At 36.2% G+C, this 21,499-nt stretch overlaps 1 protein-coding gene across 2 annotated transcripts in view; it reads left to right on the top strand.

Annotated features, from left to right (window-relative positions):
• The window catches only part of TARBP1 (TAR (HIV-1) RNA binding protein 1), a 34,098-nt gene that overhangs the window by 8,476 nt on the left and 4,123 nt on the right, over window positions 1-21,499 (top strand). Inside the window, exons 10-26 of one of the 2 annotated variants that reach the window (XM_057407061.1) lie at window positions 401-539; window positions 1,580-1,676; window positions 1,971-2,146; window positions 5,031-5,128; window positions 5,965-6,126; window positions 7,252-7,445; window positions 8,124-8,376; window positions 8,457-8,645; window positions 11,708-11,907; window positions 12,049-12,120; window positions 13,704-13,824; window positions 15,195-15,305; window positions 15,846-15,995; window positions 17,872-17,958; window positions 18,558-18,754; window positions 20,346-20,427; window positions 21,237-21,408. In XM_057407061.1, the coding sequence (XP_057263044.1) occupies window positions 401-539; window positions 1,580-1,676; window positions 1,971-2,146; window positions 5,031-5,128; window positions 5,965-6,126; window positions 7,252-7,445; window positions 8,124-8,376; window positions 8,457-8,645; window positions 11,708-11,907; window positions 12,049-12,120; window positions 13,704-13,824; window positions 15,195-15,305; window positions 15,846-15,995; window positions 17,872-17,958; window positions 18,558-18,754; window positions 20,346-20,427; window positions 21,237-21,408 (2,500 nt within the window). The remainder of the gene's footprint in view (window positions 1-400; window positions 540-1,579; window positions 1,677-1,970; window positions 2,147-5,030; window positions 5,129-5,964; window positions 6,127-7,251; window positions 7,446-8,123; window positions 8,377-8,456; window positions 8,646-11,707; window positions 11,908-12,048; window positions 12,121-13,703; window positions 13,825-15,194; window positions 15,306-15,845; window positions 15,996-17,871; window positions 17,959-18,557; window positions 18,755-20,345; window positions 20,428-21,236; window positions 21,409-21,499) is intronic. The other variant, XM_057407062.1, reaches the window with a different exon arrangement.

Raw genomic sequence — 21,499 nt, 5'->3', positions numbered from 1 at the left:
TTCTCTAATAATTTCACAGTATTAGCCATGATTTCAGTCGGCATGCTTAACTGACTTGCTTTAGTTTTACCATGCTTAGTAGCAAGGAGGTTAAGCTTTAGCATATTGAAGTGCAAAACTGAATTGGATTTTACTCAGCTGAGTTTTGTCTTATAATGGTATCAATGATCGCTTTTGGGGCATTCTGAATTACTCTCTGGAAAAAACTTTTTCCATGTTAGTTAAAAGGGAATAGTCTGCTAAGCCCCAAGGTAGCTCCATTAAACACCTCTCATAGTGTGGATTTGTTGTTGCAACAGCTCATGTTTTGATAGTGCTTTTGTGTGCTGCTGTTACATTGGTAATTTCAGTATACAGCTGGCAGACATGGTTAAGTAGTAATGTACTGTTTTTAATTTAGCTTTGCAGTTGGTTGCAAGCGAATGAAAGATGCTTCAGAAAGTCTGTAACCTCTGATTTTGAACATCAGGAGACACCATCATTGTGCCAATATGTGTGCAGTCTTGTGGGAGAGTACCTTAAGACTCCAGTGTCTGAAAGTAAGTTAAATGTTTATTAATATTAAACAAAAAATTACTACAGTCCTTTGAATTTTAGAATAGTTGCTTGTTTGTTTACACTGTACTTTTGGTATTATTATGTTATGTTATTATATTGTACCCATTGGGTAATGATTTAAACCAAAGGAGGGGAGATTTAGGCTGGATGTGAAGAAAAAACTGTTCACAATGAGGATGGAACAGGTTGCCCAGAGAGGTGGTAGATGTCCCTATCTGTGGAGACATTCAAGGCCAGGCTGGATGTCGTTGTGGGCAACCTACAACCTGCTTATTGAAGGGAGGTTGGACTAGATGACCTCTGAAGGTCTCTTCCAAACCAAACTATTCTATGATTCTATATCTATTCAAATTCTACCTTATTTGTGGTGTTCATGATACTTAAGTTTGAAATTAATTTTCTAATTTCAGTTTCCCTTTGTAAAAAATACAGTCCTGCAGCAATTAATTGAAAGTTAAGCCTTAATTTTAAATTCTAATGCCACTGATTGTCTGTTAAACGTCTTACTTTCTTGGAGGTGTGTGAAAATGCCAGTGTTTTGGTTTTGTTTTTTAATTTCTTTTTGGCAGAATAATTCTTGTTCTTCATATGCCTTTTAGCTGGTCAAAATCACAGCTGATGTTTCCGATGAAACATAGTGGTATTATGTTCTTGGTTAACTTCATTCGAATATCCTAATGTATCTTTAAAAGCAATAGAAAAGTCTTTTGGGAGCCACTACATAATATACATTACTACATAATATACATTACTACATAATATACATTACTACGTAACATAACGCTTAGCCTGAAATTGATTTCAGCATAGAGACCAATGATATTAGCCTCCTTGAGGTGTAGAAGAAAAGCAATTATGTTTGTGTTTAGTTTATATCTAGATAAATAATGCAAAATATTACTAATACTCTTGCTAGAATTGTTTTGCTACTAATTTATTAAGCTATAAACCCAAAAGTTTTAGAAATCCATATGAAAGTATTTTTTAAATACTGTGGAAATCTTAAAATATCTTTAATCAGGAGAAAATTGCTTTATGCCTGACTGGTTTGAAGCTAAGCTTGTCGCAACAATGATTCTCTTGGCTGCGGATGTGGAGCAGATGAGGAATAAGCACAGGTAAGTATGAAATACCTTATTTTACATTTCTCTCTTTTAGAACCCCTTCAGTGCTGAAGGATCTCATAGAAGCCTGGTTGAATCAGGAAGCTGTCCATTTTTCTCTGTCCACTTTCAGTCAGCCTGGTTATTTTTTAGTCTTGTCCAACTGTTGCTGTAAACATACCGGGTAACATTTCTAAAGATACTTAAGTGATTTGGGAACGTGTGTCCTATTTATTTCCATAAGGGACTTCAGCACTTAAGGCAGATACTCAGAAGAAGACTTTCTTTTTAATTTTTGTTTTTGTGTAGTGGAAAAAGCAACATAGAATGGATTGAACTAGAGGCTTTCTTGAACCCTCTTCTGGATGTCTTGATGAAACTTGGCAGTAATGCTTACATACCAACACTGAAAACAGATAAAAGCCTACAGCTTCTCTTGAAGTTATTGCAGACCCGTTCGTTAAAATGTTCCAATACGCAAGATGGTTAGTGATATCTTTAGTATACTGTGTCTTTTATTACTTATAGTCTAACTAAAACTAAGGTACTTACTGTTTTAAGGCTATATTGTCAAATTGATACTAGCCTAGAAGTGTTAAATGTAAAAGTTGACCATATGGCGTATCTGTTATGAAATAGAGCTGTGGGTCCAATCCTACAGGAGCTTTTCTGAAGGTGTTCCAAGGAGTGGGAATTGAGAATGTGGAAGCTTTCCAAGAAAGCAGTTGTTACCCATTAGAATTAGATTTACAGTGCTTAACCAACTTGCTTTAGTTTGACTGTGGTTAGAAGCAAGGAGGTAAAGCTTTAGGACAAGGCTGCTGATCTGAATGTCTGGGAGTTTTATATTACCCTCCCCACCTTGATGGTGCACTTTAGCTTATAGACCTTTCAGGAGAGTCTGAACAAAAAACATGGGGCCATGGAGTCCTTTAGCATCCCTTTTGTGAGAACTTGCTCAGTTTGTAAGCAGGATAGACCTACTTTTTTTCTCCTGAGAGTAAATGAGGATCTTCATTATTTTCCTGAATTAGGATGCTGAACTGGAACAAGAGGGACCTTAGTGTTTGGTTTCTGCTTTCCCAGATTATTTGAGGAATTTTTTTTTAGTGTTTTTATAACATGGAATATAAAAGTAGTTTTGGAGTGGGGACCACAAATCTGAGTTCTTATGTGGGGAAAAAATATTTCAGGTTCTGCATCCAGGTTTCATAAAGATGTCTAAATGCAGCCCCTAAGTAAATCCTTACCCCCATTTTGAAAAGTGCTTTATATATTCGCTCCCCTTTTGAATTTTAGCTGACTGAAGTATTGAGCATTAGGCAGGCTGTTAGTTTATAATGTGGGATGGCCTCTGCTGAAGTGGATTCCTTCAAATGAAACTAAACTGGAAGATGAGCCCCAGCCACCTGTGTGCATTCAGTCTACAACACAAGGCTAGAATAAGCTAAGGCAGAACCCTACAAGACACATGCAAGTGCATGTTATTAGGGTAAAGAATTGAACTCTATAATTTATTTCCTTGTGTGCCTTACTTCCTTCTGTTCTGGCTAATGTAGATGTAATGGATTGCTCCTGTTTTGGGAATTTTGACACCTGACTTAATGTTAAATTCTGCTAACAGAGTTCTTAAGGTCTGGAAAGATGAGCCTTGCAGTATCTCCATCCCTTTGAATGTGCCTATAGGTACTTTAGTATGGCTTGTTCTCAGTAGTCTTTCAAGAGGTTTTCAGAATTGCACTTATAATATTATGTCTCTTTCTGCTAAGTTAAACAAGGATTACTTTTTTTATTTATAGTACTTCCTACAGTGTTTTTGTGCTTCTTCCTCCTGTACAGGAGAGACAACAAATCTTGTTTCCACAGCTGGGAATTGACTGTGGTGAGGGGTGGGATGAATAATGCTGTAAATCACAGAAGTTTTGTTTCTGTGTTGATTAAACAGGAGGTGAAAAGTCCTGTTTGTCAAATGGAAAATGGTATGGGAGGGAAGAAGAAAGGAACTGAAGCTTGTAAAATAAAAATAACAATTGGGAAGTGTTTTATTTAAGAGTACTTTAATGGGGATAGATATATGTTTGAAATGCATACTGAACCAGCAGCATTTTTCTACAGGTCTTGCTGTTTTTATACATCTCTATTTTAAACAGTAAGGTTCTGCTAATTTTTATTTATAGTGTTCCAGAGCCGCTGGTAGTGAAACTGATTTTATGCCAACATGTTTATCTAAGAATTTCTGAATTTTAATTGCAGAAGATGTTAGATATTTGAGACTTATGATGAAATGTGATAATAATCTGACATGGTTAAAACTGTTTGTTCTAAACAAATTAAGCATTAGAAAGGCAGTCCAATGATCCATTTTAATAGAGAACATTGAGAGTAAGTACAGATTTGGAAGTTATGGAAATAATGTCCCTTTATATTTCAGCCTTCTGACGGTCTTCCTTTTCATAACTTTGCTATATGAAGTGTAACTCATGGTCAGCTCCAGTAAACAACAGCAGATGTAACCTCTGGGTAGCTCTCCTAAATACCGAAACTAATGATTGATATTTTTAGAATGACATGGTCATGCAGAGTATTTTAGCTCCATTTTCATATTGAGACATTATTTCTTTGGCTTTCAGCTAGCCCTTACTGTAGAGGCACAGATTGAAGGGTGTTTGTGGCTAAATACATTTTACCAGAGTGACCTGCCTCCTGTGTATAATAAACTCGTGTCTTTCAGTTTGTGAAATAAATACACACATGCGGTATACTTTGTAGTATAGCTTTTTCTCAGAGAAAGTATCACATTTTATGTTAGAACCATACGGTTTTGTTTACAGTATTAAGCAAGGAAACTACTGGACTGAAATATTTTAAGATTACTCTATATCCAAAGTCAAATTATTGCTAAACAGCAAAAAAATCCCCAACTAACAACCAAACCCCAGTTTTCACATCTGTACATATTGGAAATACATAACTCTATTTTTCTTATATAGAATCAATTGCTGAATGTGGAAACTTCTGTTTTTTATTAAAGAGTAAGTTCATGAATAAGCTGTTTGTGCAGAAGGTTGGGCATAGGATGAATGTGCATCAGAAGCTGGAAAATTATGGTTTGATCTTCTGCTTTTGTGTGGTTTCTGGCTCACTAATACATGATAAATCTCAGGAAAGACTACAGTCTGGTTTGATTCTTTCAGCCCTGTGTCTCTTATTGCTAAAGAGTACAGAGCTTTTTTAAGGTATTGTGAGATATTTGAGTATCTATTACTGTGTAACTTTAACTCAACTAAATCCTGCATGATACAACAAATTTCTTAAGGAAATTGTATCTGTATGTTAATGCATTGTTGGCTTTTTTCTCTCTTCACACAGATGGTGTATTGTGTTTTATCTGGAAATCTCTCATGACACCTGTTGAGAGTATTCTTGAATTTCTTCTCCGACGTCTTACTACAAATGAATTAAGCACTGTAAGTAATTATTGTGAGACATACTTTAGTGTGGTTTTTGATTGTTAATTTGATTTAGCAATGTTCTTGATTTTCATATAAAACAAATCTGATAGTGGAGAGTCCCCAGAATGTGAATACCATGGAAAATCGGTGAGAAAAGTGGTTCTGTGTCAAAGCAAAAGTTAGGTTGAAGTAGGAGAATGGTGTCTGAAAGCCAGTGCCAGTTCAAAGGTGTAATCTCTCTCAGAATTACATAAGGAGTGGTTCTTTCTTCACGTGGTTCTTGAGTGCATGGCTTTATGTGTGGTTTTTTTAATGTGAAGAAGAGTTGCAAATAACTCAAGAATAAAAAGCCATAAAAACAAGCAAGAACGAAAACGTAGTGGGCAAGAAGTGCAAGGCACAGTGTTGTGTATGTACAGGTTGCAGTGCTGTGCTGTGATCTGAGAACTGAGTTGCCTTTGAATACCACTGACACTCAGGGCCAGCTCTGGTGTTTTTACATGGCACTACTTTGGGCCCAGGAAGGTAAGTTAAGTGAACTTGCCAATTAAAAGAAGTGGAGATTTCTTTCAGAATTTCACACTGTCTCTTGTAAGGCATGCTCCAGAGCCCTAAAACTAAAAGAACCTGTAAGTTGAAAAGGTTTAAAAATAATAATAAAACCCAGACAAAACCCAAACTAACAAAAAAACCCTAACAATGACAAAATCCCCTGAAAATTAGGGAAAGGTGGTTCAGCTGCAATGACCTGTTGTTTTCCTTCTGCTGTCATTGTTACTATTGGTTTTCTTTCTTTTCAGCTCAAGTTTCCTTCTTTTAATGCTTTAGTTTACCTTTGTTTCCTCTTTTAGGTTGGTGATTTGGATCGTTGTGATCTGTACTTAGCTTTAATTCCAGAGATAGTGAATCTGTGTTTGCAAGTCAGCTGGAAGAAAGTACCATATATAAAGAGTTTCATTTTGTCCCTTACAAATGCATCTATTCGTAATCTTCAGGAGAGAAATTGTAAAGAGGTAATTTAACATTATTTACAACAGTAAATATTAATATAAATTAAACCAGTAAATATTAATTAAATATTATTGTAATCGTTACAGGATATTTCTGTTATATGAGCTAATTGCATAACTATATGATAAATATAACAATCTGCAAATATTAATATTTATTATAAATATATCTGATACAAAATAATTTAAAAAATATGTGAATATGTATGTATATACATGCCCTAACACAGTTGTATGTGTCTTCAGTTGGCTTTGTACTGTTAATGTAAAATACTTGTAGCTAAGATTTGTAGCACTCTTGTTTCCTTACCTTAAGTTTTTAGAAGTCTGTATAGCTAAAGTAAAACGTTAGTTGTAATAATGGACTTTTTAACTTTTATAAAAGGAAGAGATTTAAATTAAGATTTGTTGGGTATAATCTTTGGTATTTTCTGCATTGAAGTGATCAAGAACACGTAATAACACAGTAAAATTGGCAGTATTTGATTTGCTAAGTTTACTTTTCTACGGAAACAAAGAGCAAGACTCAATTTTTTTTTTCTCTTTATATGAATTACATTCTCATTCTAGTAGTTTCAAGTAACATTGAGCTTTTAATACCATTAGGTTACTATATGCTTGTTGGCTTTTTTATTGAGACTTTCTATTTCATGCTTGAATATATGTATCACACAAAATAACTATAGTAAGTGTTGTGACCGTGTAGCTTCTTGGAGCACTTAGCATGTGGTAATCTGAATTTCAGCTGTGTTACTGCATCGTGTTTCTGACTACGTGGACCTGCATTTTTTTTCTAGTTGCTATTCAGCTATGTACATAAACTGCTACCTGGCAAGATACAAGTGTTCCATCAGAGTCAAGCTACACACCTGCACTTAATGAATATTTTACTGTAATTTGCAAGATTTATACTTTTTTCAGTGCTTGTAACTTGTGATTGAGTGCACTGACCCAGCCAAGCAAAGCTGTGTTATGCATAGGGTAAGAAAATAAGGAAGTAGAAGGATGCAGAATTATGATGTCTGCCATGATACAAGTAGGAGGATTATCAAATGTATCGGTAAGCTATTTTATCATATTAGAAGAAATTGGTGTGTGTTTGTTCATGTATGATTTGGTTTTACATAGGAACCAAAGCTTCAAGAACAAATTAAAAAAGTAGCTAGCATGGCTTCACTTACAGCAGTTTGTGAATTAATGGATCGGAAACCTGAAGCACACCTTGACTCTCTGCCTTCTGTGGATGCTCTGAAGAGGTTTATTTCCTTTTCTCAATTCAATGATGTGTTAAAGAAGCCATCTTATATTGGAGAAGAAAGCAGGTACGTCTTTGCTATAGCTTCAGTAATTCTCCAGAACAAACTTGGTTAATGTGGAGCTGTGATAAAGATGATGGTTTTTCTTGTTGTTTTCTTTGATAACTTTTTGCGAAGATAAAAATGAAGAATTCTGAAACAAACTATTCATTCAGTTGCTCTTTTGTTTTAACATTCAGGTGTTAGAACATTAAAGCACCCATAATTAATCAGACCAAACATGCTTTTGCTTAGTCCTTTAGAGATATGAAGCCAGAGCTAGCTTTGAACATTGCTTATCCTTATGTTAAATTAAACATATATACACGGCACAAAGCTATAACACATATACTGGCAAGTTGAAATGGAAATTACTGTTGGGCAAGGGAAGCCCAGAGCAAGCCTGAGGGCCAAAACCCAAATACTTGGGTAAGAGAGATAGTCAGCATATAGTGATGTTTCCATCGAATACTCTCCCAGATGTTTGTGACTGATGAGACTGTCTTAGCCTGAACTGCTTTTTCTCTGTTTAAAAGAACTTTGTCGATTTCTCTTCCATGAACTTGTCCAGTCTCCCCTTGAACCTGTGTAAATTTTAGTGTCTTGACATATAATGAGTTTGTACAGTTAAGCTGTTCCTGGTGATTAGGAACGTGCAGGATAAATGAATACAATATGTATTTAAGAATAATATTCTTCTTACAGCTTAAGTGAAGAAACAACATTTCAAGGATGGGGGAAGATAGTTGCACGCTATGTTCGTGACCAGTGGATTTGCCTTCGTTTTGTTTTAAGTTCATTTCCTACACTGGCTCAGGAACATGAAGAAACTTCTGAAATGTTATATACAGTTGAAAGGTCAGGCAAAATTCTACAGTCTGCATTGGAAGCCCTAACTATACTTCCTTCAGACCAAGTTTTACCTGTGTTTGACTGCATGAAAGTCCTTGTTCCCAAGGTAAAAGATAAAACTACTGTACACTATTGATAGTTTTGGGGGTTTTTTTTTGTCTAACGCTTTGTTCTCTTTATTTTCAGCTTCTGGACTCCTCAGAGGCTCTCTGCATAGAAGCATTTGATTTAGGTTGGAAAATTATATCTTCTTTGAGCAACACACAACTGATATTTTGGTCCAATCTAAAAGCTTTTGTTGAGTTCGTCTTTGATACTGAGGTTCTAGCTGTTGCTGCAAGTGCGAAGGGTCAAGCATATGCCAAAATAAAAGAGGTCAGTTTTAAGAATTCTTTTTTGGCAAGGGAACATAAATTTTATCTGGATCTAAAAATGAATTTTATCTTCTATTTTCACTTCAGCTATTGTGAATTTATCATTCCCAAAAGGTATTAGAGAGTGTTAAGAAAAAATATCTGAGAATTAAATTGAGGATAAACAAGTCTATTGTTTGGTTTTGTAACAGAAAAGTTAAAGTACTATTTCTTTGGTTTTTTAGACTATTCAGTTTTATCTGCATTGAAAAAATTGTTTTTTCAGTCTTGTTACTCTATTTTTATATTATACACTTCTTCTTAAATGTTTTAAGGATTTGCCACCTGAACTGTCACAAACTATTAATATTCTGCAACGAATATGCCTTTTTCTAATAGTTCAGTGTTATGAAAATACTTTAAGTTAGAAGCTTTCATGGATGTTGCTGAATGAGACAACCCTAGCTGCTTCTTTAAAAGGTTTTTTTTTATCCTCTGGGGTCCAGGTGTAGAACATGGTAGCGCTGCCTCCACAGTCAAGAGTTGCATGCAACTTCCTGTACTCCAAAAGTTTGTGTGTTGGGGTGTTCTTTTTCCATTTTAGGTCACTAAAACCTCATTTAATATTGAGATGTTGGTTCACCTTCTCTTTATATATTAGAAAGTTGTCTACTGTTTCTTTTCTACGTAATCCTTTTTGGGTGGTTTGGGGTTTTTTTTTGCCTTTTTCCTCTCTGAGCATCAACGAAGTGTTTGCGCAGAACAGTCCACAATGACTGCAAGACTTTCACCAGAGCAGTAATACATTACATACTAGTTACTAGTATATGTGTATGCTTAGACTTGGGTCTCACGTGCTGCATTGTACTTGGCACAGAAATCATGTGAGGAGGGGCTGCAGTTTTGCCTTAAGTCATCATAAGTAGCTGTGTCCTGGTGTCACACTTGGATTTGTAAAAATTAGCAAACGTCTCCAGCTTTATTTTCAGCACAGGCACTCCAAAATGTTGTGATATCTCCAGATTTAACTTCAGTGTCTTAAAATGCAGCCTGTTTTTTTGATCTGTTCTTTTAGAAAAGTTGCTTCAAATGGCTGTTACTGTCATGTATTCTAAGCAGTAGATAAGACTTTGCAATTGTAGTCTTCATATGGACATAAGTCAAGATACATATGCTAAGATGGTAAAATACCTGTTCAGTTCTAGGTATCGGTTAGTTTTTTCTTGTAGGGAATATCTGTAATGGATAATTGTGTGCTCAGTATTGTTGTAACTGATGAACTTACTTTTCTTTGATCTTAACTTTTGTTTAAATTCTTAGTACTACTGTATTAACATCAGTGTTATTATTTCAAGCATTATGTAAGATGTATTTTGCCAATGTTGAGCATCTTGAGTCTGTGTGACAGCTATCCCATTGTCTGCAGTGGGACATACCATGACAGCAGGCAACAAGGAACTAAGGAAGGTCTCCTGTACTCAACAAAGGGCATCTGGTTGAGCCACCTTCTGCCCCTTCATAAGAAAATGAAGATAAAGTTCCCAAGCAAGTGTCTGCTTATGTATATTCTTATGCAAATCCTCAGCAGTCTCTGTTGCCGTTGACCCCTTGTGGAATGGCTGTATAGTTTTAGCTGAACAGAAAGGAAAAAATGAAACTCCTTGGTACAAATTTGTCACAGAAGCATAATTTTAATTTCATCTTCCACAGTGCACTCCTCCTTTTCAATCCTTAGAAAGGGTGGAACAGAGGGGTATTGTTAAGCCAGAAAAGGGAATATTGCTATGGTAGAATCCAGACGGACTTTGACAGAAGTGCCCAGAGTACTGTGTTCTTAGGCTTAATTTCTTCTGCTGCACTTTTCCTTTGTGCTTATTTGAATGTTAATTGTGCTGGAACTTAAATTTCTTTTGTGTGTGCTGGGCTTTTACTATGTTAATGAAACAATTGAAAGACATTCCAGAATTGAGAAATGCGTGGTAAATGTCATTCCGCTTCCCTCCACATGAAACGTGGTGGTTCAATTTTGGAATTATTGGGACAGTTACTATGTGTGTCTTTGCACTAAAAGAAAGAGTTTGAATACTTTGTAAAAGGACCAGCTGTTCCTAGGATTTTATTTTGTTTTTTTTCCCAGAAAGTGTTTCTCCAGAGAGCATTTCAGTATTTCTGTTTACGCTCTTCTTGGGCTTCTTGGTACCTTAATCCTCAGCAGTGTGGAACAACTTTCTCTGTAAAAGCTGGGTTACTGTCAGGACTGTCACATTATCAAAAGGGGATATTCAGAGCGGAGAGGAGAAGCAGCCTTGTCTGGAAAGAACTGTCACACTTCTGGAAAACCATCCTCCTGGACAGCTCTAATTGATGTTGTCTATAAAGGAATCCATAAAAAAAACCACCTGTTTATTCTGAATCTCCCTGTCCTCTCCCAAATGCTTGCAATTGCTTAGAAAAAATTTACTTTGTAACTGAAGTTTACTCTTGCACTTAGCCTAGGAAAGAAGAATTTGGAGGCCATTTTCCTTGTTTATTTTTTTCTCTTTCTGGAAAAGTTCTAGGCAGCAGTTTTGTTTATCTTAAATATGCCCTACTCAAAAGCAAAAAATAAATGACACAACACATTTTTCCACTTGAACTCACATACAAACTTTTAACTTCAGCATGAATGTAACCCTCATTAAAGAAGAGAATTAGTGATTTGGCTACCTATAGAAGAAATTTTGTTTATTTTCTTTCTCAATTGGAAAGGATTGATTGAAAACACCAGGTTTGTACACATGAAGTAAGCCCAGGTAGCATTTGTTACAGTTATTGGGAGATTTGTGTGAAGCAGCTGGTGTTTCATCTGTTTAAGCAAAGAACAGTTCTATCTTTTGTTAATTTAATCAAATAACTGGGACAGTTGTTGCCCGTTCACCTGCCCATATAATCAGAGAGTTGTAGATAGATTTAAGACAGCATTTACATGAGCAGATATAGGATGCAGAGATGATCAGACCTGTTAAAATAGATATCACTGCAGTAGTATTCTAATAATTCTAGTGCTTCTGAAAACTAGATTTTGAATCTTTTCTTTCTTTTCAGATAATTTTCAAGCTGATAGATATGTCTGCTACAAAGACTGGCGTATTCAATGTAGTCCTTAGTCATTGTTGTCAATCTTGGATATTTCCCACTGTTGATGAGAGAAGTGCCTTGACAAATGCTTTCGTAAATGCTGGAAATTATTGTGAACTTATCACTGAGGCTTGTGTCTTTGGAACTGTATTTAGGAAAGATCAGAGGTATAAAAAACATCTTTGTGATGATATTTGTTACCATTTTGTGCACCTTGTTTTCTTTTTAACCTTGAGATAACTATTGTAAAACAATTTTTGTATGGTATTCTGCTGATTTTGTTGCTTTGTCTTCTTTCATCTGTGAAGACTTATTCAGGATGTGCATGCCTTCATAGAAAATCTTGGAGAAAAATGTGCAGCAAACCTTGTTACGGAAAGGTAATGATTTGGAGGATATATCTTACAATATTTAGTGTGAATTGTGTCTTCTGTTACCATTGATGCTGCAATAGAATAGATGCTGGTTTTGAAGTCATCTTCTTATCATAGTATCTCTTAAATTGGATGGGACCCATAAGGAGTACATTCATAACTTTATAAAATATTGGTAAAAGGGATATACATTATATTCATAATTCATATAGTGGCTACTGGATTACTGAATTTTTTTTTTGTCATTTCGCTACCACCTTTACTCAGTAAATGAAAGAGAAATAGTTCTAACATAGTGTTTTGAGAAGTGTTAGTAGTTGATAAAACCTGAGCTTTTAAAAAAATCTGCTGCCAAAGTTCACTACTCCATTTTAATTATAGAATCATAGAATAGTTAGGGTTGGAAAGGACCTTAAAATCATCAAGTTCCAACCCCCCTGCCATGAGCAGGGACACCTCACACTAAACCATGCCAGCTAAGGCTCTGTCCAACCTGGCCTTGTATATTGCCAGAGATGGAGCATTTACCACTTCCTTGGGCAACCCATTCCAGTGCCTCACCACCCTAACAGGAAAGAACTTCCTCCTTATATCCAGTCTAAACTTTCCCTGTTTAGGTTTTAACCCATTACCCCTTGTTCCATCACTAAAGTCCCTAATGAAGAGTCCCTCCCCAGCATCCTTGTAGGCCCCCTTCAGATACTGGAAGGCTGCTATGAGGTCTCCATGCAGCCTTCTCTTCTCCAGGATGAACAGCCCCAACTTTCTCAGCCTGTCTTCATACAGGAGGTGCTCCAGTCCCCTGATCATCCTCGTGGCCCTCCTCTGGACTTGTTCCAACAGTTCCATGTCCTTTTTATGTTGAGGACACCAGAACTGCACACAAGACTCCAAGTGAGCTCTCACAAGAGCAGAGTAGAGGGGCAGGATCACCTCCGTTGACCTGCTGGTCACGCTCCTTTTGATGCAGCCCAGGATATGGTTGGCTTTCTGGTCTGCGAGCACACACTGAAGCTGGCTCATGTTCATTTTCTCATTGACCAGCACCCCCAAGTCCTTCTCCACAGGGCTGCTCTGAATCTCTTCTCTGCCCAACCTGTAGCTGTGCCTGGGATTGCTCTGACCCAGGTGTAGGACCTTGCACTTGTCATGGTTAAACTTCATGAGGTTGGCATCAGCCCACCTCACAAGCGTGTCAAGGTCCCTCTGGATGGCATTCCTTCCCTCCAGGGTATCAACTGAACCACACAGCTTGGTGTCATCGGCAGACTGGCTGAGGGTGCACTCAATCCCACTGTCCATGTCAGTGACAAAGATGTTGAACAAGACCGGTCCCAACACTGATCCCTGAGGGACACCACTCGTTACTGGTCTCCAGCTGGACATTAAGCTCCATTAGTGTTCTTCATCAGCAATGCTGAACAGATTTTAAAATTCTGGTTCTGGGTATTTGCATGTAGTCTCACTACAGGAAACCTGATGGCTGAAGGTTCAAGATGATGTTTGGTACTTTTTTTTTTTAATATCATTTAGGAATTCCCGATCTCTAAAAAAAATATTTTGATTATTCTTTCATTTGTATTTTACAGTACACATCGAGATGATCACTATGTTCGGGTTTGTGCTATTAAATTTCTGTGCTTGCTGGATGGATCGAATACCTCGCATAAGACACTCATGGAAGACATTTTCATCAAACTACTTGACAAAGTAAACTTGTTTTCTCTGCTATACAAATGTGATGTTAGTACAGTTACTAAAATGCAAAGTATTTACAGGTGATGGGGTTATTTACGGTTATTTGTATAGTCTGTCAAGGGTTGTCCAATAATACACTTTTTTTGGATTGTAAGGCAGAAATTACTTCAGCTGAACAAAAATGGTGAAAATTCTCTCAGATTTATTTCTCTCTTTTTAGTGGACGTTCTGACTTCATGAAACATTATCCAAATTGTAACCATTTTTGCATTACAAATCTTCCTTTAGGTTGCATTTTGAAGCAACACGTTTCACTTTAACAATTGGAGAAGGCAGACTAACTTGAATTGAGAGAGCTATTGTCTCCTTGGGAGACCTTTATAAATAGATTTCATGGAGAAGGCTTGGGTCTCATTTTCATTTACATCATATCTCCTTATGCATTGGCATGAGTCAGTGGTAAATTACCACAGCTACTATTGGAACATCAACCATGCATTCTGGTACAATAGAATTCTGCTTTTGTCTGAAGAACAAGAAATGGGTGGTCCTTCATTCTTGTCAGTTAACTACTGGAGAAGAAAGGATAATATTTGTGTTACAAGTCTGATAAAGTGGGAGAAGTGAGCTTTAAATGTTATTTCCTTACTTGCTTAAATATGAAGCTTAAATATATAAAAGTAAAGTGTGTTTGCATTTTAATATTAACATGGGACTCGGATCAAATGCTTTTCTTTTTTAAAAGTAAAAATAGTTTTGAGTGTCACATATTTTGAAGACCATAGGGAAAGCTATATGAGAACATGAATTTAAAATCTTTTAAAAGCTTTATTTATCTAATCTGTTTTCTGTCATGTGAAACATCTCTATTGCAGAATATCAATTACTGTCTCAAAGCTAGAGCTGTATTTTGAAGCTAATCTTGATTGACAGCATGACTAAATCTTTTTTTTTAAATGTAGGCACTAAAGTAGAAATGTTTTATATACTCATCTCTTCAATTAGGATCTTTAGTTGCTACATAGCTAAATGACAGATTGAGTGCTCGTGCTCCTTTTTACGTAGTACTGTTCTAATTGTTCATGTACAGTAGGTGCTGGAAATTCTTAAGCCTCTGCTGTTTGAAGAGTCTTACTACTTTTTTTTTTTGTGCTCCTAACTAAAAGTACTAGTAGAATTGTTTATTTTTTAACTTTCTAAACTTCTCATGGACAAGCTTCAAAATTTATTTCTGAATAAATGAAATTAATACATTTTTCCTAACTTTTATATTTAATGGTGATACTAGGTATGCAGTAGGTGCTGCTTTCCCAGTACAGTATATTTCCATGTATTCAATTTTAAGGGAATAATATGTAATAAACTTTTTAATTTGCTTTTAGGATGAACAGGTATCCAGATCTAGAACACGCTATTATGCAAACTCTTTACAGCATAGAATTAAAAACCGGGTATGGCAGACACTCTTGATTCTTCTTCCAAAGCTTGACCAGGTATTGCTCTTCACTGTGAATTCTTAAATAAATATCTCCTTTCAAAGATAATTTGATGTCATTCAAACTGCATATGTTAAATTACAGCCCAGTATAAAGGGCATGCCATTTCTGTGGTTGATGTAGAAGTTTTGTGTATTTTCATTCTTTCTGTCTGAATTCATGAATTCATGATGCATTTTCAGAGTTCACTTGAAAACTGGTTCTTGGACTTGTGAGTTATAGGAGACTAGATTATGCCTCTTAAAGCTAGGTAAACTCTGTGTTGAACGTCCAATTTAAAGGCTTTCATGTAGTAAAAATGTTGCTACTTTATGAACACTCAGAATATTGAGAAATCTTAGTTTCAACTAACAGTTCATAATTAAATAATTAAAAGGTATAATAAAGAAATGAGATGGTTCTAAAATGTTTGCATCTGAGTATTAAAATATTTCTAATGTTATGATAAAGGTGAGAATGTTCTTTCATTTAGATTTTTTTCCCCTTCATGGAAGTAACTAACAAGATACCAACTGATTTATGATCTTTATTCCTCAGAATTTTTTGTGTGGAATCCTTGGCAAAGTCTTTCAGGCTGGATTTGGTAACAATCAGGCATCTGTGAAATACTTCATAGAATGGATTGTTATCACGAGTCTACATAGATACCCCCAATTCCTTAACAAATTCTGGGATTGCTTTTGCTATGTAAGTAAGAATTTTGGCATTTGCTTGAAGAATAATTCAAAGAGGGTACAGTTCATCACCCCATACCTTATTTTCTATGTATTCCGGTTTCCCTTTGGAAGCAATGACAGCCAATGAGCCAATCAAATTAACTTGGAAGTGGATCTGAACCATAGTCTGAGATATTTGTGATATAGAAATAGCTGAAGACGAATGAATTTTTCCAGCTGAGATTTCTTGAGCACATTAGGTACTGCTCTGGGCATAGTGAGTTGGAGTACTCTTCGCAGTCACAATAGAAGAACCATCAGGAACACACAGATGCCCTAGATTCTGAGTTTAGGAAGACAATGCAAAGTCACTTGTGGTTTCCACACCCAGCTTTTGTCTTCTGCATCTTGTTTGTCCATGGGAACACAACTTGCATAACACACATTCAATTTTTGGCTTGTAATATGCACTTCTCTCACAGTGGACTTCTGTAATGTGGTTCCAAAAGCTGGAGGCAGGGTTTGAATTACGGCATCCAAAAGTTGTAAAAGGGTTGACTGAGGAGAACTTACTTGCTGCCATTTCATTTTTACATCTTGGATGATTAAGTAATCATCTGTAAAAGTTGACTTGTGCAAATAGTAATTGTCTATATTGATATTCTTGAATTTGTTGGCATTGTATATTTGGGCTGAGTAGAACACGTATGTACTTGCATCTCCTCCAGTGCATAGGGAGACATTACTTGCAGTTGTGCATCTACTGAAGCTCACCACTCATAATAATTAAATGTAGATGTCTTCTTTTTTATCAAATAGCCTAGTTGCTACTGTAGTTTTTAAAACAGCTAAACAGTACAACAAGAATTAAATTAAAAAGCTATATACATACATTTTTTTGCCCCAAACGAGGGAAGTTTTTAATACTTTGCTTGCTCGTGATGCTTGCTGGGGTTTTGTTCTGATTCATCTTTTTTATTTTTTCCCCTTCACAGGAGAAAAAAAATCTTTCCATTTACAATTTATACTTTTGCATATGTATACACATATATAAGTATACAACTGCACAAAGATGCCTTGTCATGCCTATCTGAACTGATAAAAAGTGTTGTAAGGACTGTAGCCTTTTCCTGTTTGAGTTCTTTTCAAAAACTCATGCAGTTGGAATTACTGTCACTTTAGTAGATGATTATCTGTTGGGTTAAAGCAATCTCATGCTGATAGCAAAGGCACTGAATCACAGTGGGCCCATTCAAACAAACAGCAAGCAGAAAAGATACAGATTTATGAAAAAGGAATAACGATTGTATTTTCAGAGGCTGTCCTGGAAAACAGTGACTCTGAAAAGATTTTTCAGGATCATACTGAAAAATAAGCTGCTTGAGCACCCAGTGCAATGCTTCAGCAAAATGGATGAATAGGAAATATATCTGTAAACAGCAGAGTTGAATAGAAGTGTGGAAACTCATTTCTTCCAGTACAGAATGTGGGTGAGGCAGCTGCTACTATTTGGTTCTGCTGGCTGCTTGTTCGGCTGCTTGTTCAGCTGCTAGCTGTATTGGTTCTACATCCAATACTCGTGTGTGATGACATGGAAAATTGCAAGCACTAAAAAGAATCCCTGAGGTTTTTATTGGGTTTGGGGTTTTCAGAGTAGGGAATACAGCAAATTTGGGTTGAATTTTAGCTTATTTACACTGCTGTATATGTTGTTCTGAATAGTGTGTTAATAAAATGCAAATAACATATTAGGAAAAATGAAATCTGAACTTCATATTTTAGTAGATTTTGCTGTGGAAACACATGGGGTTTGTTAATAGTATGGTATTATTGCATGTGCAGAACATGCTTTGAAAACTTTCAGGATATAATATGCGTATTTCTTGTTACATTATCTTTTGCTTTAGGATGAAGAAAAGCTTAAAACAAGCATCTGCACATTTTTATCAGTGTTATCACACTTTGACATCATTCTTCAAAATACCTCTGAGAAGGTAAGTTTGACTGAAAGTGTTCATTCTTTTCCAGTTCCACTGTATATGGATTTCTGAAATAAAATCCATTATCACAGTTTTTCAAAGGTTCAAAGGTTTTTCAAAACCTTTTTAATACCTACTTCCTGCTAAGGTATGCTTTGGTATGGAAAACAGTGAACTTTAAAATATATGATGAGATACAGTCAGATGTTACATTAGAATAAGTACTTCATATCTGTAGCAATCCAGGCATTTCTATTATTTTTTTTTAATGTTTGCATACATTTGCAAGATCAGAGCTAGAAAATCAGAAGTAAACAGAGGTTTCTGTGTATATGCAGAATTAATAATTTTTAAAGCAAATTAGTGCATTGTCAAAACACTTGTTAGGGTGGTATGTCTGTGTTCTACTGAAAAGGAAGGAAGAAAATCAGAACCGCATTATGAAGCCTGGTTTCGCACATCTACATACTATTAAAGCTTCTGACTTTCTGAAATGCTCGGTTTTGAGTAAGCCACTGTTTCTTGGGCCACTCTTCCTTTTCTACTTCTGAATGGCACATTTAGCCTGAACATATAAATGAAAGAATCATTGGGCTTTGTGTTTTCTTTTGTAGAAACCAGCCTTGAAGAAAGCCCTCATAGTTGTTCTGCAGTGGTGTTTCAACCATAATTTCAGTGTTCGTCTTTATGCATTAGTTGCCCTTAAAAAAATCTGGGGCATGTGCAGAATGTTGCATGTGGAAGAATTCGAAGCTCTGACACCAGTTATTGAATCTAGCCTTCAACAAGTGGAAAACATGCATGGTACAGGGTTAGTAACATTCATCTTGCTTACAGTCTAACATGATTCTTCTGAGCTATTTGCAGCCAGCCTAACTTTCTTAAGCAGCACTTGATAATTTCTGTGGGAGTTTATGGGGTTTTTAACTCTGTTAAAATTAATTATCAGCAAAGTAAATGAAGTCATAATTCAGTATATCATCACAGTTTGAAAGCACAAGAGATGAAACTCAAGGCATGTTTGAACAGTGCTCATAGTTTAGAGGTGGGGTAGAAAAAAAAAGTCAGGAGTGCTTAATTTTCTTCTATGGTGGATTTTAAAGCAAAAAAATTCATTCTCCCAAACTTCTGATACCAGTAAATTCTTAAATATAAAAATCCAAGATGTTTTTGGTGTTAATACTTGAAAAAAAAACTTCTGTGGGAGGAAAGTAGATAGGGAATTTAATTTTGGGTGATGATTAAATAGGCTCTACAGAAATGCTTTTCTGCCTCCTGATTTGGAAATAGAGCAGTAAATTTAATTTTGTACTCTGTGCGTGTGACTTTGTGTGTGTGTATTCTTATTTTTTTAGCTCTGTTTTTAGGTTAATGAAAAATATTCAGTTTCTGACAGTGGTGTTGTCAGCCAACATAAACTCTATTTTTTCACAGCTGTAAGTTGTAACTAAACTCTAGGCTAGTATTCAGTTTCCTCCAGAGGCCTACCTAGATAGGATACTCTTTCTTGTGAAACTTGCTGCTTTTGATAACAGAATTTGGAGACATGTTACAGGCCTTCCTTGAAGCATAAGTAAAACTTATTTCCTGTATATTGGGGATTTTGTTCTTGTTTGTAAATAGGTCCTTACTTAATTGTTGAAGTATTTTATTTCCCATTCAGTACATAGAATCATAGAATAGTTAGGGTTGGAAAGGACCTTAAGATCATCAAGTTCCAACCCCCCTGCCATGGGCAGGGACACCTCACACTAAACCATGTCACCCAAGGCTCTGCCCAGCCCGGCCTTGAACATTGCCAGGGATGGAGCATTTACCCCTTCCTTGGGCAACCCATTCCAGTGCCTCACCACCCTCACAATAAAGAACTTCTCCCTTAGATCTAACCTCAACTTTCCCTGTTTAAGTTTGAACCCATTACCCTTTGCTTGTCCTACCACTACAGTCACTAATGAAGAATCCCTCTCCTGCATCCTTATAGGCCCCCTTCAGATACTGGAAGGCTGCTATGAGGTCTCCACGCAGCCTTCTCTTCTCCAGGCTGAACAGCCCCAACTTTCTCAGCCTATCTTCATACGGGAGGTGCTCCAGTCCCTGATCATCCTCGTGGCCCTCCTCTGGACTTGTTCCAACAGTTCCATGTCCTTTTTATGTAGAGGACACCAGAACTGCACACAATACTCCAAGTAAGGTCTCATGAGAGCAGAGTAGAGGGGCAGGATCACCTCCTTCGACCTGCTGGTCACGCTCCTTTTGATGCAGCCCAGGTTACGGTTGGCTTTCTGGTCTGCGAGCACAATAATAAATATGATTAGGTTGCCTTATTCCAATTTGATAATTAAAGAAAAAATTCAATTACATTGCGCTTTTTGTGCATCTTGCATTACTTTCTGCAATTGCAGGAATGCTAGAAGGAACTGGCAGCAAATCCAAGATCACTTCTTCTTTGCAACATTTCATCCACTTAAGGATTACAGTCTAGAGGCAAGTCTGAAATTATTGCTGATCTTTGTGTAGTTTTGCAACTACATTTTTGTCTGCCTGTGTATGTTCTAAGGTAGGATGAATAATGATGAACTATTATTCATTTAAAACTGAAAAATCACCTGATTGTGATGGATTTTAGACTAATGCTGCAGCTTAATTGTCTAATTAATACTGTGTTAAAAAACGAGGTTATTTAAGAAGTGGTGTATTTGATGAATTTGCCCATCTGTGGGAGTTAATCAGGTGTTATATATATGACTAGAAGAGGTACTTCTAATAAACGAAGAGCATCTACTTAATCACATGTAGTTTGTTAGGATTTTTAAGGCTTACGTTCTTAGAAGTAACTTTTGAGGATGCTTAAAATTGATGTGAATGGATACACATCTATAACTTCTAGAGCACCTCTTTCATCTATTCTTTTTGCTATAGCTTAAAGAACTGATAAATGAATAAACACTAAGGAAAGGAAGGCAGGCAAAAATACTGGTGCAGAGCAAAATAAGACATAAAGGAACTAAGCTGAAAATACAAGATAAACATGAATGTTAAAAGGGGTATGTGTGTTTCAAAAATGTCTAACTGGAGAGTGGAGGAGACTAGATCTATGAAAATTTGGGATAGCACTATATGTAAAGGGATCAATGAGAGATACATTAGTAAGTTATATCAAGTACAAAGAAAAACAAGTATAAGATCATGGAATGCTAGATAAGATATGTATGGTAAAATTACTAGAGATTAATTTATTATCTGTTTTGCTTGCTTTAGTGGTGCTCTGCTAATAACACTGTGTTACACTGTAGACTATATTTTACATTCTTCCCCGCCTTTCGGAGCTTGCTGAAGATGAATGGATCTCGCTCTCTAAATTCGATAGATTCACTGACATTCCTTTGCCACCAGCATTTCAGTGGTACCATTCTCGAACAGAATTTCGTGATCTGAAACCAAGTGACTGGTCCCAGCAAGACATGGGTAAAATATAGCTAATCTATATTAAATGTAATTATTTGTATGTAGTAGCTGTATACTTCTGTGTTCAATCTGATCTCTGTTTCTTAGCTGA

This window comes from Pezoporus wallicus, unplaced genomic scaffold (genome assembly GCF_028554395.1).
Source record: "Pezoporus wallicus isolate ANWC-B61680 ecotype Strahan unplaced genomic scaffold, APGP_CSIRO_Pwel_v1 scaffold_6362, whole genome shotgun sequence".
NCBI lineage: Eukaryota > Metazoa > Chordata > Aves > Psittaciformes > Psittacidae > Pezoporus > Pezoporus wallicus.
The sequence above is the reverse complement of the archived record's forward strand: the minus strand, read 5'-3'. Positions and strand labels throughout refer to the sequence as shown.